A 16,141-nucleotide genomic window follows, 5' to 3' on the forward strand; every position below is an offset into this window, starting at 1 on the left:
TTCTTTCTTTCTTTCTTTCTTTCTTTCTTTCTTTCTTTCTCTATTTAATGAGATATACTGGTTTGCATGCACTGTTAATTGTTTAGATATGTAGCATTTATTTCCATAAATTATTATTATTATTATTATTATTATTTTTCAATTTTGGCCTTTATTCGTGAAATGTGAGGAGAACAAATTGCTGCATAAATCAGTCCGTTCTTACATTGTCACATTCAATTTAACACAACAATTTATGCAAGAATGTTTTACAAATGTTTTCCATTGGGAGCACAACATGCTATAGGATGAAGGCTGTCTGTGATTTGTCTTACTTCTGTGTGCATGTATGTATGTGTCTTTAGTTAGTCTCTGGTGTTCTGGAATGTCACCTTGATCTCATCACCCTTAAAGTACATAGAAAGTGAGATCTCTGATTGTATTACACACACACACACACACACACACACACACACACACACACACATACACACACACACACCTGCACACACACTAATTTTAAATGATTTATCTGTTAAGTACAGTAGCAGATCTAAAAACAGACAACAACTTGGTAACACACACCAGCACATTATTTGACATTCTCTGTTTTTGTGTATTAGAGATACAGAAAATGGGAAGAGTGAGATGATGTGTGTACGGGCTCTTTGTGTATTTTCCCTCTCTTCCTCATTCCTCTGTTTGTGTGTGATTAGTTTAAGCTCACTAGCTCTCACCACAACAAAGGCCTCAAAAGGGAACACAGTGAGTTTGAGTTTCAGTGGTCTGGGAATACTTGGAAACCTGGCCAAACAGGGCATGCAGGCAAACACAACACACACACACACACACACACACACACACACACACACACGATTTCGATTGATCAAAGAATTCTGAAAAAAATATTATGCATTTAAGAAAGATTTTCGAAGGATCATGTGACACTGAAGACTGTAATGTAATATAAGTAATGGCTGCTGACAATTCAGCTTTGCCATCATGGGAACAAAGTAGCCTATACATTTTAAAATATATTAAAATAGTTTTTTTATATAATAAACATTTATTTTACATTGTATTCATATTTCACAAAATGTACTGTATTATGGATCAAATAAATGCAGCCTTGGTGAGCGTAAGAGACTTCTTTAAAAAAAAAAAAAAAAAAATCTTACCGACCCAAAACTTTTGAATGGTATTTAAAAATTATCAGTTGAACCAAGCGTATGCCCTCCAAACACCTGTAGAAATGTATTTTTGTAGATGATTGAGTTGAGCATGCTTTTCAAACAGGATAGAGGTGCAGGGCTTTATATTTAGACTCATCGTATCAGTGGTATTTGGACTGGAGTGGCTGGGTGACATTATTCACAGACTTAAGTATGATGGATGGATTGCAGGTGATTCTGTTCAAGCTTCCTCTGTCTACCCGTTTACTATGATCGAAGTTAAGCATGTGATGTGGCCTGTGCCGTCCAGTAACTGTTAGGACTTTCCCATCTGAAGTAAGTTTTTTAAAGGAGTGTTAGTGTACATAGTACATAGATGAGAAGACAACAAAATATTTCACACCTTTGTGTTTTGCCAAAGAAGAAACACTGCATGTTTTTCAGAGTAAGTGTTAGTTGTTATGAACTGATCTCCGCACAATCATGATGTATTTCATAAATGTGACCGTTTGGATTCATAGAAATACAAAAACTTTAAAAGAAATAACCAAAACATGTTGTCCATACGTGTGTGTGTGTGTGTGTGGTCCAGGTATTTCCTATGTTGTGGGGAGTAAGATGGAAACCTGAAATTTTTGATGCTGTTTCAAAATTTCTGTCCCCATGAGGAAACAATTTATGAATCATACCACAAAACCCATACTGTGCATGAATGTATAAGAGATATTGTTCATGTTCCTTTCATGAGCCAAACTTTTATTGTCATGTTCATGGTGGACACAAACCACAGCAATTAGTCCAATTAGCACTGAGTCCTAATGAAGTTTACGCTGTGGTGTCTGGTGTGTATGTGTGTGTGGGGGGAAATGGTCTTTGTTAATATTGTGCACTGAAGGAACTCATTCATCTTACATAATACTGCATGCCACAGGCTCTCACTGAATTTCTAATTTCTCTGTCCTTGCGGTTTCTTTTGGTTAATTCCTCTCTCTCTCTCTCTCTCTCTCTCTGTTGTCCCCAAGCTCCCTAATTTCCCTTTTCCTCATATCATCACTATTTTTTTTTTTTTAACCTTAGGCATGAATATTTTGTCAGCTCTGTGAGGAGTAACAGGTTATCATGATGAATATGTCATCAGGCCCTGCATGCTCTGAGGAGATGCTGCATTACATAATCAAATCACCCTACAGTTCAGTGGCTTCAAGAGTCCCTGCCATGTGTTGTGCATGTTAGAGTATGGAGTAGAAAATACGATGAAACACTGAGCAGATCTATTCTATTCTATTCTATTCTATTCTATTCTATTTTGTAACAGATTTCAGATGTAAAATCTAAATGGGGAAGTAATATTCAAGCCAATCAAAGACATGTATTCTGTTAATTTGACCATCTTTAACATAAAATGGACTTTACACCCATTTTGCTTTTGTAATCTAACACATTTAGGAATGAAACAGGATATTCCATATCAAAAAATATAGGACGTAACTTGATTCGATCCATTTAGCATTGAATGGATTTTGAAAAGTGTGGGCTTTACATTCTAGAATGGAATTGGTGACGTCAGGCTAAAAGGAAAATTCAGGTTTCAGTTTCAAAAGTAGAGTAAACTATTATATTTTGATGAAATATTACAAAGACTAGCAGTTTTTGTCCATTTGGGACATTGTGCACTGATGAGAATATGGAAATTGTTCACAGTAAGACCAGGGATGTGCATTTAGAAAGTCAATAAACATTTTGTCTTCATATTAACTTTTAGGAATTACGGTTTGCGCCAAACCTAATGGTAACTTCTTTTCAGTCATAAACAGATCACAACTTTAAATGGTTATTCTATTCCTATTCAGTTTAACACAGCAGCAGGGACAAAGACTGCAGTATATCATTATATCATTATTTTGGATTTAATTTATCTGGAAACACTCTTTTGGACCAGCAGTGTTTAATTTGCCTTTATGGTCTTGTTTTGTTTTGGAGATCATAAGGGTTAAGCTCCAGGGAAACAGAAGTGCCTTGTTGCATTTAACTAGAATATATGTGGTCAGTTGGGAAACCAAGTGAGCAATCTAGACCAAGCAACAGCAGCTGGTATTTAACCACCCAGTCTCTCAAACTCCTGACATGACGCTTTTAAGATATGAGGCTTTTAAAATATCCTACGAAAAATGTACCAAACAAATTTCTTGGCACTGTTTCAGAAGCTTGTTCCGAGAAAAAAAAAAACTGGATTCTTCCTTATTTGGATGGATCTTGTGTTTGGAGGGAATTGAGACTTGTGCCTGCTTTCAGATTTGGACATCTGGCTTGAAATTCTGAAGGAAGGATAACATTGCTGCCCTCAGAATTGAACTGAATTTGTATTTAAGTGGTATGTGTTTGGTTGTTCACCACCAACATTGACTTCATGTGAAAATAAATGTAATGTAACTCACATCCAGAAATAGCTGCCTGTTCCAAACATATCATAGAATGAAAACTGTACAGATAGGTGAGTCTGATAGTTAAAGCGGTTTATCTACTGCTCTTTTCTTGTACAGCTTTAAATAGGGGCGTATGCATGCACTCACACACACACTTATGCACACGCACACACACATACTCTTAAGTGGTGACAGTCTGTGAGCGTGCCTGCCATAGTGGCCCTGACATGTCATGACCTTTTCCCCTTAGACCAAAGAGTCACCTTATCTCCGTCGCATGATTTTTAAAGGTCTACCCTTTACATGTAAGTGTATTGCAAAAAGTCTTTACTTTACCTGTATTTCGTATTGTTTTCCAGTAGAAATTAGAATTTCGTAGAATAAAATAGAATAGTAGAATTTCTACAGGAAATCGTACATCCCTGGTATTGGGATGCACGGAAATTAAAATTCTGGGCCTAAATCAAAAATTTTGGATGCACTTGGCCGAAAAACAAAACTGAAAATACTTTTTAATAATATATATATATATATTTAAATGAGCTTTTTTTAATAATTGTATTAATATTTTAGACTTTTAAATTAAATTCAATAATTTTAATGATTATGAATTTAAAAAAGCCAATACTTTTATTGAAAGTAAAAAACTAAAATTATACAGAAAATATATTCATATTTAATATAAATAGGCAATATTATTCTTTATTCAGTTCTATGCAACAGATTTAACAGATTTCTTTTTTTGACCAATTATCCAAATAATGTATAGTCCTACAAAGCTATTACTATCAGAGCATGTGAGCAGAGGGTAGCGTCATATTACCAGCATTATAGCACAGTTATTGCAAACAGAAACAAGTATACTACTACATGGAAATTTCACATCGGCACATTATTTGAGAGGATTTTCTGAGGATTATTTTATTTGATTTTTTTTTGTCTGTGTGTTTGGTTTCCTATGATTCCTTGAGAATATGAGTATAACACATGGGCTGACTGTGATATGTTTTATGAAGGTTTATTTCTGCATGCAAAGTCTCTTTGTGGTTGTGGCTTTCACCAGTGTAGGTTTTTCTATGTCTGTCACAGTAGCAGGAATCTGGATCATGTTCCAATCATATCGGTTAAAATAATATGAGGCAGCACCGAACTGAATTAAACTTGACTGATGTAGCTCTGTTTTATTTCAGTGTTATTGCTTTCTGAGTTCCTCATGTCCATACTGCCTGTGTCACACAGTTAACCACTTGATACAATAAAGATAATTTACTGCATTCTACCGTAAACCACATTGCGCTTTATAAAGAAAATAAATAATAAATCACTCTGTGGTACTGGAGTACTGCCAGCAGGAATACCTTCTAGAATCATTTTTGTCAATTTGCTATAACATGATTGTTTGTTTGATGATTGCTCGATTTCATGATGAAATACATCTGGTAAAGTTGGCAATAGGGCAGTATTCCCTGTACATGGCAATATTATGGGCACATTGTTCATTTCCTGCCTCTAAACCTTTATGAAACAATAAACAGTGTCAGTTGCATCATTGTTTGATCACCTGTACGTATGAGCTTCTCTCATAATTCTGTGGAGGATATTATTCATTATATATATATATATATATATAGGCCTATAATCATTCTGATATGCTGATTTTGTGCTCAAGAAACATTTCTTATTATCAACGTTGAAACAGTTGTGGTTCTTAGAAAGCTTTTGTAACTTTTTCTAATGTCTTTACTGCCACTGAATGTCCTTGCTGAATAAAAGTATTAATTTCTTTTTTTTTTTAAAAAACAATTTGTACAGACCTCAAATTTGAACAGTGTAAATGTTTCATAAGGAGAAAGTAAAATTAAATATGTGCAAAGTGCGTCTCAAAATTGTTCAGTATATGTAAAGTGTATGTAAGAAAAACCTTCTACAGATTCTCATCCCATTCTTGCTTCATTTAGCACTTAGAATTAGGCTATGTTATTAGCATTTATCATTGTGTTTGTAAAAAACACTGCTTTAGCATAAACTCAGTTGAAAAATCTGGTTTAGTTCAAAACATTAGCATAGTTTACATATTGTGTACTGTGCCAGACGCTTCACTGTACTAATAGGAAGTGGAATGTGGTTTGTGGCGTTTCGGTCGAAGCCACTAATGAATCAGCATCTCTGACTGAGGGAGGCAGAGAGTCTGGTTTGGGCAGGAGCGTAAAGGGTCTGCAAAGAACTTTTAGACACACACATTCGTTTGGGCATCCAATAGTACACTAATGACAACTTTTGTATAACTTTAGAAACCCACATGGCCTCCACATCTCTCTCTAATGGCACAAACATACACGCACAACTGCAGAACAACCTCTTATAGCTTCCTCCTCTCACTCCCACATAGCTTTAGATAGAACAGCTAATCTGACTGAACATCAACATTAATTTTGTTGTGTCATGCTTGATGTTGTCCTCCCCTGTTTTGTAGATTCTGTCATCAAGTTATGCAGAGTTGATTTATTTAGCTGACTAAAATTCTCTGGCCCTTTAAATCTGTCATGGTGGTTTAAAAATATTCCAAATCAAATTCTTTGGCGGTCGATGGTGGCCTATTTAGAGCGATTTTATTTATGCTTACAAGACACACACATTCACTCGTAGACATTGCAGATTCGTAATATATCACTGTTCTACATTTAACTCAACGCCTGTTATATATATATATATATGGGATAAAAAATGACCTTATTACACAGACATGCTCTCTGCCACCAGTTCTGTCATATAAATATGATTAAATGTCACTGCTTAAACGGGCCATTCTCTACTGTGCCTCTCAAGTAAATATCATTAATGATATTTGCTAGACTGCTAGTCTCCTGAAGCTTTTTCTGTTAAGAATTACAGGAAATTAATAGATGATCATAAATACTTACAAATGCTGCCATAACGATTTTTTACACAGAAAGCTACAAGAAGTTAATTATTTTCATTTTTGAACAAACTATCCCTTAATGGAGAGATTGATGAATGTATGAAAATGTATAAACAGCAAATAAATCTGTAGAGCTGTCAGATGTGAAATCATGTGGCGCATATTGATGTTCTCATGGTTGTCGGAACCACTCTGAATCAGCTGTCAGATCAGTTCACTGCAGCCACAAATACGTTTTTGAGAAGCATGAAATAACTTTATGATGGATTTCACGATTTGAGATTGTGTTTTCTAACTCGTCATATTGCTTCCTATAGGCTACTTTAGTTTTTCACAAAATGAGAAAGATCCCTGAAGAGGTCTTGACTACACTGCTTTATCTAACACTTCAGAATTGGACTTAAAAAATACACTATTGTTCAAAAGTTTAGGGTTTGTAGGATTGTGTTTATTTATTTATTGTTAAAAAAGGTACAAAAAAGGTACAAAGATGTCCTTTTAAGGGCACTGCCCCAGTGACGACCTGTTGTACCCCTAAAGGTAACATTTTTACACCTTTTTTCTCTGTGTTGGTACTCAATTATTAATAATGGTTCTTCTTATTAACAATGTTGAAAAGAGTTGTGCTAATAATTGTAATAATTTTGTGGAAGCCGTGATACATTTTTATAGGATCCTCTGAGGTAAAAAATTTTGGTGCTCAATTATCAATAATTACGCTTTGCTTAACAAATCGCTTATATCCCATGATCCTTTAAAAATAGTTCTAAAAATAGTTGCTGAGCAGCATTTTAAAGGATCATGGGATATAAGTGATTTGTTTAGCGAAACATTGAAAAATCTTACTGACCCCAAACTGTTGAACAGTAGTGTATGCCATCATATGCCTGTGTGTGTAGACAGCTGTTGTGACTCCTCCGGTCTGCCCATTGAAACACTATCCATGTACTGTCACTGTTAGATACTGTTAGATCTATAGTGCTGACATTCCAAAGGCAATGTGAGTGTGTGGATGAGAGAATTTAAGAGGCCACAAATGAGTGTGTTACCAATAACCAATGGTGAACAGTGAAAGCCTGCATGTATGCTAGGAAATGGCAAAGGGTAGTCTAACTTTATTAGCATCTAAGTCATGTCAAGAAAACTGCAAACAAACACTCAAAGCTACTGACAAAAATTTTACTGAGCTTACTCTAGCTATTTGTTCCACAAATCTATCTGAAAACACACATATCTACCATCTGAGCCTTGTCAAACAATGGAGTATTACAGTATTCATGGGTAAGTGCACAACCGTGGCAGCTTGTCCATTACATAACGGAAATGCCAGCTTAATAGCCCTTTAACACAAGCTGCAGATGGCATTGGATGTTTGTCACACTCAAGTACACCCAGAGGGCTTTGCACTAATATTGCCAGTAACTAATCAGGCGCTCTAAGCTGCAGCTGTGGATCAGAATAAAACATTTTGAGTTGGGATGGACAGGACTTAATTCTACCCATCGGGAATATGATTGTGTGAAGGTTGGAATTATATATAAGCCAGGTGGATGCTGTGAAGGAGTTGAAAAATAAGGAAAACTAAGCATGAAAATCCACCCCAAAAACTAAAGCTTCAGTGTAAGCAGATCGTACGAAAACATACAAATGTAATTCACCAAAACATAAAATAGTCACGAATTTCCATGAGAGTGTTTTGGAAATACACTATTTTGGTAGTAAAATAGTAAACTGGTTTGGATAGTGTAGATGATCTTTAAATAGCCTGTGTTTTGCTTCCTTTTCATGATGACCCAGAGACTCATTCTTTTTAAAGATGTTACAGACTATTATAAGTGTTTTTAGTGTCTTTATTTTAGGCCCAACAAGTAGGGGAGAAACTTCACACCATTAGCTGGTTCCCGCAGCATGTTATGAAAATCTTTCTAGAGTGTTCTTTTACTTTCTACATTAGTTTCAAGGTATAGGGGATAATAAAAACGGACATATAGCCACTAAGCAAATGCCATAGTTTCAGTTACTGAGACTCAAATAGTGTTGACAGCGTTACACGTTGAGTGTTACACGTCTTTCTTGGTAAGTTATAAATCTGTCAGTGGCAAAGGGATATCCGACAACTGCATCTTATTTTTATGTCTAAATGCTCTCTCGCATAGGCTCTCTCTATCTCTCTTTAATCCATTATGTCTGCTCCTGTTTAGCCTCAGTGAACGAGAGACATATTATCAGTTATTGTAAGGAGTGCGTTTGGAAATCCTCGACTGTTGCTATTCTTAAGTGGAGTGACATTATCATAACACTATCCCGACATAATTTCTATCTGCTACTGTTTGCATTATCATGTTCCCAGCTAACAGGGAACGTTCCCAGAATTTTGGATAACGTTCTGGCAAGGTTCTTTCAGTTATGAAGAAACGTTTTTCCAGTATGTTCATTCAAAGTTATTTTATAATGTATACTGTTATTTGTATAAACATTAGCACAAAAACATTATTTTTACATTATTCATGGTAATTTTTTTTCCTGAAATGTTTTAGTTGGACATTCATCTAATGTTTTTATTTTATTTTATACTTGTTTCTTTTGTATGTTCTCTGAACATTCTGAAATATTTCCAAAAGGTTTGCAAAATGATAAGTTCGCATAACCAAGAAAAAAACATTTTTAAAACAATAATAAAAAAAAAAACGTGTTAAAGGTACAATATGTAAGAATTTTGTATCAAAATATCTAAAAACCACTTGCACACTGTTATATATTTGTTTCATTTGTGTACTTCCATTATCCTAAATGTTTCCAAGAATTTGTAAATTCAGAGAAATTCACAATTTTAAAAAGTGCCCGTCCCTGTTCAGGGCAGCGCCTGTCAATGACGTAATATCCGCGTTATCCCTGGTTTCTGCTTGTACTGCCATAGTAACCATGGCGACAGACGTGGACAACTGCGTAGTGCGTAACGTCTAGCGGCACGCTCACGCTGTTGTTGTTTCGTGCAAACATTATGAATCATGGCAAGCAGACTTTTGGACAAAAGGAGAACTAAAACGAGGATCAATATCAGCGTGGCATTTTCGAGATGCCGAGAGCTCCACGTCCGCGACTAACTTCGACTTGACGCCACTCTTGCATGTACCTTATTAGACAGGTGAGCAAATGTACTTAAAACAAATCAATGTTATGTAGCTCAACATGATGAAATATGATCAGTATGTTATTCTAATGTTGATCTAGCTTACTGCTAGTCTCATATAGCAAACAAACTAACACATAGAATAACATTATAACTTTCAACACACTCAAATGCTGTTTAGTATGATAGTGTAACGTTAGACCAAATGAAACAGCGCTGCGTTAGCTCACAAGTTTAATTCGTCAAATAAACTGACCTGTGTGAGTAGTAATTCAGCACTTGTGGGTAGTTCGGTAGAATGAAATGTCCTTATTCCTTTATATCCGCGGGACTCACGTTGTGGCGCTGACATCTGTCTCTCATTAGCAATCGCGCCCGGCTTCATACCACAGTCATGTTAAAAAACATGAATGTTTTCTCTCATCCATAAACATTGTTAGATCCATCAGCATGACAGCAAGTCCCATCATTCTGCTTATAACTGCATCATCAACCTACGCCTTTGTTATTGTAAGAGGTTAGCGACCCCTAGCAGCGAGAGAAAAAAATTACATATTGTAGCTTTAAATATTCAGAGAACATTGAAACATAATGTTGTTCTTCATAACATTCTTAAGGGCCGTTCAGAATGTGGTTTTCCATTCCACTGTGCTACTTTTCCATTGTTTTTCTATGTAAACACAGACGGACGTGTTTGATATTGTGCCTCGTGTCTTTTGAAGTGTTTTGTACGTTTTGTTCTAAAATTCAGCACACAAGATAAAATAGGTTAAACTTTAAACGAAATTCATCTCTATTCATCACACACACTCCACTCCTCATATTTGCAAATTCTGATAGTGATTAGAGAGAGTGAAATATGTGTGTAGCACACTGTAAAATTAACACATAGCAGGCACACCAAGTGCATTCCGGGTGTCCAGACTGTCTGGTGTCAGTCAGAGTATTACTACATGTGCACACACACCGACGCCACCGTTTCTAGCTGTTGTCTGTCATGGATCCATATTAAGGTCTGTGTCTCCATTTGATACACAACAAACATGTTTAAAGCAGAATATCTTCTATATCTGCCACACTGAGTAAATATAACTTGTGCTAGTCATAGAACAGTTTAGGCACTTTACCATGCGGTATTGGGCATTAAACAACATAGACAATTTAGCTAATAATTAAGCATGCTAATTCATTATTCAAAACAATATATACTTTTAGCATCTATTTATGTATATATAGAAGAATTGATTTTGAGATTATAAATAGTTTGATGTTTTACAGGTGAAAGTGTCCTTTTTCAGAACACAGATCAGTGGAGATCATCATCATGAATACAGGTAAGTCCGTTATTAAAATACCTGTGTAATTTCTTTGCCATTAGCCCATCATTAGTGTGCATTTGTTATCAGACTTTATGTAAAAATGTCATGACATGTGGTAGGCTAATAAGATATTGTGTCAAGAAAGAGATCAGAAAGAGGTGCAGTAAGTGCTTCTGGTTCATACATCACACTTTAAATAAAGGTCAAGCCAAGCACATTGCATTGTGGGATATGCTAGAATATATCACACAGTAAGCTCTGTTGTATACTGTTCATTTGGACCAGCTTCGGACCAATTACTGCATTACTTTATTACATACCAGATGTGTTCACACTTCACATCACACCTGGTTAGGAAACAATGTCATTAGGTGTGTACGGCTTGAAGCAGCACTGTGCCGACCAATTGGTGTATGAAATCAAAATTCTTTGAGAGGTATTAGAGAGCAGACGGCTCAGTATGCTTTCAAAACACTTTTGCGGTACTTTGATGTCATACACCAATCCGTCTGCAACGAACACACCTAAAATAATCTGTCAGCTTTCCTGCAATGCTTTGCAAATCAGTTATCGCACAAGTCGTATGCTGTTCTGTAAAGGACTAACTTTTAATTGGTATAACACAGTACCATTCAAAAGTTTGGGGTTTGTAAGATTTTTTTTTTTAATTTTTTTTTTAGTATCTTATGCTCATCCTTTGCATGTATTAGATCAAAAATACTACAGTAAAACACAAAATTTTACAAAATATTATTACAATTTAAAATGTTTTCAATTTTAACATAATTCAATAAAATTAATTAATTTATTCCTGATAACAACAATAATTCTAATATGCTGATTTGGTGCTCAAGAAACATTTCTTATTATTATCAATGAAAACAGTTGTGCTGCTTAATATTTTGTGCAAACTGATACATTTTAAAAAGGATTCTTTAAAGGATAGAAAGGTAAAAACAAAACAAAAAAAACAACAGCATTTATTTGAAATACTTTTTTTGTAATTATTCATTTCTTTACTCTCACTTTTGATCTATTTAATGCAATCTTGCTAAAAAAAAGTACTAATTTCTTTAAAAAAATCAAACTGACCCCAAACCTTTGAACGGTAGTGTACATTGTTTCATTTTATTTACTTTTTCTCTCTTTTTTTGCATTATCTTTTGGTGCAATAATGTTGCATTTAAAATGCATGTGCTTTGCTTTCTGTTTGTTTTGCATGTATGCTTCTGTGTGTGTGTGTGTGTGTGTGTGTGTGTGTGTGTGTGTGTGTGTGTGTGTGTGTGTGTGTGTGTGTGTGTGTGTGTGTGTGTGTGTGTGTGTGTGTGTGTGCAAACAAACATACGCCAGATAGCGGAGGACGTGCTCATAAAAGAGCATCCCTGTTGCTCCCTCTCTGGCCTGTGAAGAGGGTCCAGAGCTCACCCAACCTGTACGCAGCTGCAGGTATCAGTAATGGAGCAGGACTGTCTAACAGACACAGATCTTTAAAATAGAGTTTTTAGAATGTCTTTTTGCATATCAGTGTTCCATCTGTATAAGTAATTTAGATGAGTTTTCTCCCCAGTGTTCTGTTTGTGTGTGTGTCTGCAAGCATGCTTGTTTTGCGTGTGTGCAACATCTGTTTTGTTCCATATTTGCCTTGCTAAGTTTGAAGATAACAGAGGCATTATATTTAGGCATTATTTATAACATTATTTACTCTATCTCTCAATATTCCTCGAATATATTCATAGCAGAGTTACAAGAACAGAAAACAATGGCCTGTGCGAGATAATTAACATCTTTAAATTAAAGGCACACTGTGAAGGAATTGTGTTTTTGTCAAACAGCGACCCCTAGAGTCGCTATGGAATACTTGCAACGTAAATTTTTGCGAAACGGATTTAAATCCGATCTTCAATTCTCGCGCTATATGCAGATTTAATGGAGTGCACGTCACCGAAAGCAACAGATATGAGCTGCATTTTATTGATCATCAGCTAAAATTTCAAAATCAAAGACCGCAATAAGAGAGAGCAGTAACAGCCCTGGTAAGATCATTTCATTTCTTTACTTTTAATGATGATGATTGTGTGTTAAGCGTCTGCGACTTACTTTCACTTTGATTTGCGATAGTTTGCACGTTCTCTTGATGACTATGCTCAGTTGCTCATCTGCGGTGATGCGTGTTCCAGTAGCGTCGTCATATCTGGCAATAACATATAGCCTATAACACGCTCTCACACATTTTTATTTTTAGCATTTTTGAGAGAGTACAGTTTACATATGTGGTTTCAACAACCAGATGCATTTACACTTGTCCAGTTTCGTCTGGAATGCGGCACAGACCTCCTCCTGAAGTGGTTTGAGCGATCGGATTCAAATCCGTCTTGAATGCGTTTCGGAGGGCATTTACACCTGGTCTTTTCACGATCGGATAGCTATCCCATCAGAGAAAACGCATGAAGTGGCCAGGTGTAAACAGCCCCATGACAAAAACATATGCACGAAAGCCGAAAACAAACGCTGGTTGGCCTCTCACGTCCAAATTTGACGAAGTGGTGGGGGAAGTGACGTATGCCGTAAAGCAGTCGAATTTTGTAGTTCTTTTTGTGCTCTGGTTACTACCCGAACCCTGAAGTTACATAGTGCCAGTAAAAGCGATACAGACCCCGTCAGGCTATGGCAGACGTGTCATTCAACCTATTGTAAGTCGATGTACCATCACAAGGGTCTTGGAAATATATTATGAAGGTTGAAAAGTTTCACAGTGTGCCTTTAAGCCTTTCAATTTAACATGTTAATTTAAGGTCATTATAACACAATAAAAAGGTTAATGCAATTAATCGTGTGCCTTAACCCATATGTAAATGTCCGTAATATTACATTTTCTTACCATCAGAGCAATTCATGATTAAAGTTAATTTGACGGAACTTTCTAGTTGATTGACAGCCCTACATTAAATTAAAAGGTTTTGAGACAATTTCAATATATCTGTGAAAGAAAAAAAGAAAAAGAGACTACTGGACACATTTTCTCTGAGCAAAGAGTGTGCTATAACAGTTTTCCAATTTAACGTAACCTAATCTGGCTTCTTAATTTATAAATAATGCTCAGTTTGTAGTCAGTTGTACTATGTGGTAAATATTGTAGACACTGTTCAAGTTTTAATGAAATCTAGAAAACCATTTACCCTTTCAAAAACACGCTCTCTATTAAAAATAGAAAATTGCTGCCATTTTGGTGCTAATAGTTACAAGGATCCAGGCAATTTTGTCGTTATTTTCTGTTGCTTTAGTGAGTTTGCTGAAAAAGTGACATGATGTCAAGACCTGCCGGGGATATGACAACACATCTTTAATTTTTGAAAAGCTGCTGAATGTTGAATTGTTTAAGGCACATAGGCTACTGGTTTATCAGATGTCAGTTTGAATAGCAAAATGGAGACCATACCCTTCACTTTCACGTATAACAGTCCATACATTACTGGACCCTCTGTCATCCTCACAGCATGTTCATGTATATTTTGCAATAGAAGATTTTTGTGCTTCCACTCTTTAAATTTGCATAGTGTTGTAGTTTTAATCATCATAATGAGTAAGAGGAGTAGGTACAGTATGTTTCAGACGTTGTGTGGTCTTACTAGCTCTCTCTGTGTTAAGTAGCAGCTTCTGCTCTTTAATCTTCTGTCCTCTGTAATTCTGCTTTTCTATTTTCATTCTCATATTGTGTCCATCCTCCAGTTAGATGCTTTCAGGCATCATGGACCTAATTTTTGAGGGGGCACCAATAGTAGGACTGGCTCACAATTTGCAATAAGCAAGATAGGACATAACATCATTTTTGTTGCAAAATCCACATCCAAATGGTTAGCTCACTTATGTAGTTGTTACAATTTTATTTGTTTGCAATGTTATGTTTATATTAATTATTAATATATCTTTTTTCCCCATAGGTAGTGATTCCCAGTCATCAGATTCAGGCAAGTATTTGCTGGATGTGTACGTGATTCTGTTCATTAGTGTGTTTGTGTGCGCGTGTATATATATATATATATATATATATAATATCTTTGTGTGTAGATGCCTGGCGTTCACGCAGTGTGACTGAGGGGTTGAGGAATGGAGACACCAGCAGCTCGTCCTTGACTGCTAAAGGCTTCCGCAGCGTTAGACCCAACCTACAGGAAAAGAAATCTCCTACACCGGTACATATTTATCTAATTCTAATGCAATTTGGGCTGTTAATGCATTCTTGCTTGATCATACTGCTGTTATATATTTTTATTGTACTTCATGACTGTTTAGATTAATACTGACAAAAACTTCTTTTTGGAGGTGTTTAGACAAGGGTTCATATCAAGTGTTTTCTTGACTCCTTAAGCAGTCAAACTGAAATTTCTCTATTTATTCTATTTAAAATTCACTCTATTTGAACTGATTTTATATATTTGAATTGACCTTTTTTCTGTCAGGTCCCCTTGCCGCCCCCTAGGAGAGAGAGCTATCGCATGACCCCTAACCCCCCATCTTACAGTTCCCTCGCAATACTGTCAGACACCTTCCTCTCTCCCCCACAGAATGATGATGTAATTTCCACAGGCTCTTACACTATCCAATCTAGCGCCACCTCCTCATTTTCAAACTCTAAGACCACCCGAACCTACACAAGCACCTCTGGAGCCCCCCTCGAGGAGCCCCCCTTGTCCCAACAGGCTAATGCTAACAGTTTTATCACTCGGGTTCTTGGGAGCAAATTGTCCTCTTCGAAATTCACCACTGACCACCTAAATTCAGCACCTAACAAGATGAATGTGATTAAAACTGACCCTAAGTCTAAAACTAAGCGGAAAGGTACATCCGCTCCCCCACCTCAAGACCCCACTGCCACTTCTGAAATGCATGTAGCCTCTCTCTCCATCCAGTTAGCTCCCCGCAGTCCAGAACCCCAAGCAGAGACCCAATCAGGGCCTGAGACTGAATCCAGGACTAACGCATTGGACCCCGCTGACCCCATGCGACCCCCTGTCGTACCACCAAGACCAGCCAGCAATTTGGTGGTATTACTGTCATTCATTTACAGTGAAAATGTACAACTACTGTGCCAGTCAAAAGTTTGTAATAATTTATATTTTTTAATGTTTTTGAAAGAAGTTCTTTACGCTATCCAAAGCTGCATTTATTTGATTAAAAATATAGTAAAACAGTGATGTTGT

The 16,141-nt window shown here is 36.3% G+C and overlaps 1 protein-coding gene across 7 annotated transcripts in view; it reads left to right on the forward strand.

The window, feature by feature from the left end:
* sorbs2a (sorbin and SH3 domain containing 2a) overlaps positions 1 to 16,141 on the forward strand; it is a 72,622-nt gene that overhangs the window by 27,957 nt on the left and 28,524 nt on the right. For 4 of the 7 annotated variants that reach the window (XM_084104485.1, XM_084104483.1, XM_084104484.1 and 1 more), the window contains exons 2-5: positions 10,903 to 10,958; positions 14,882 to 14,908; positions 15,009 to 15,133; positions 15,401 to 15,985. In XM_084104485.1, the coding sequence (XP_083960611.1) occupies positions 10,949 to 10,958; positions 14,882 to 14,908; positions 15,009 to 15,133; positions 15,401 to 15,985 (747 nt within the window). In that variant the 5' untranslated portion in view covers positions 10,903 to 10,948. The remainder of the gene's footprint in view (positions 1 to 10,902; positions 10,959 to 14,881; positions 14,909 to 15,008; positions 15,134 to 15,400; positions 15,986 to 16,141) is intronic. The other 3 variants (XM_084104488.1, XM_084104487.1, XM_084104489.1) reach the window with 1 other exon arrangement.

This window comes from Abramis brama (genome assembly GCF_963993115.1).
Source record: "Abramis brama genome assembly, chromosome: 2".
NCBI classification, from domain to species: Eukaryota; Metazoa; Chordata; class Actinopteri; order Cypriniformes; family Leuciscidae; genus Abramis; species Abramis brama.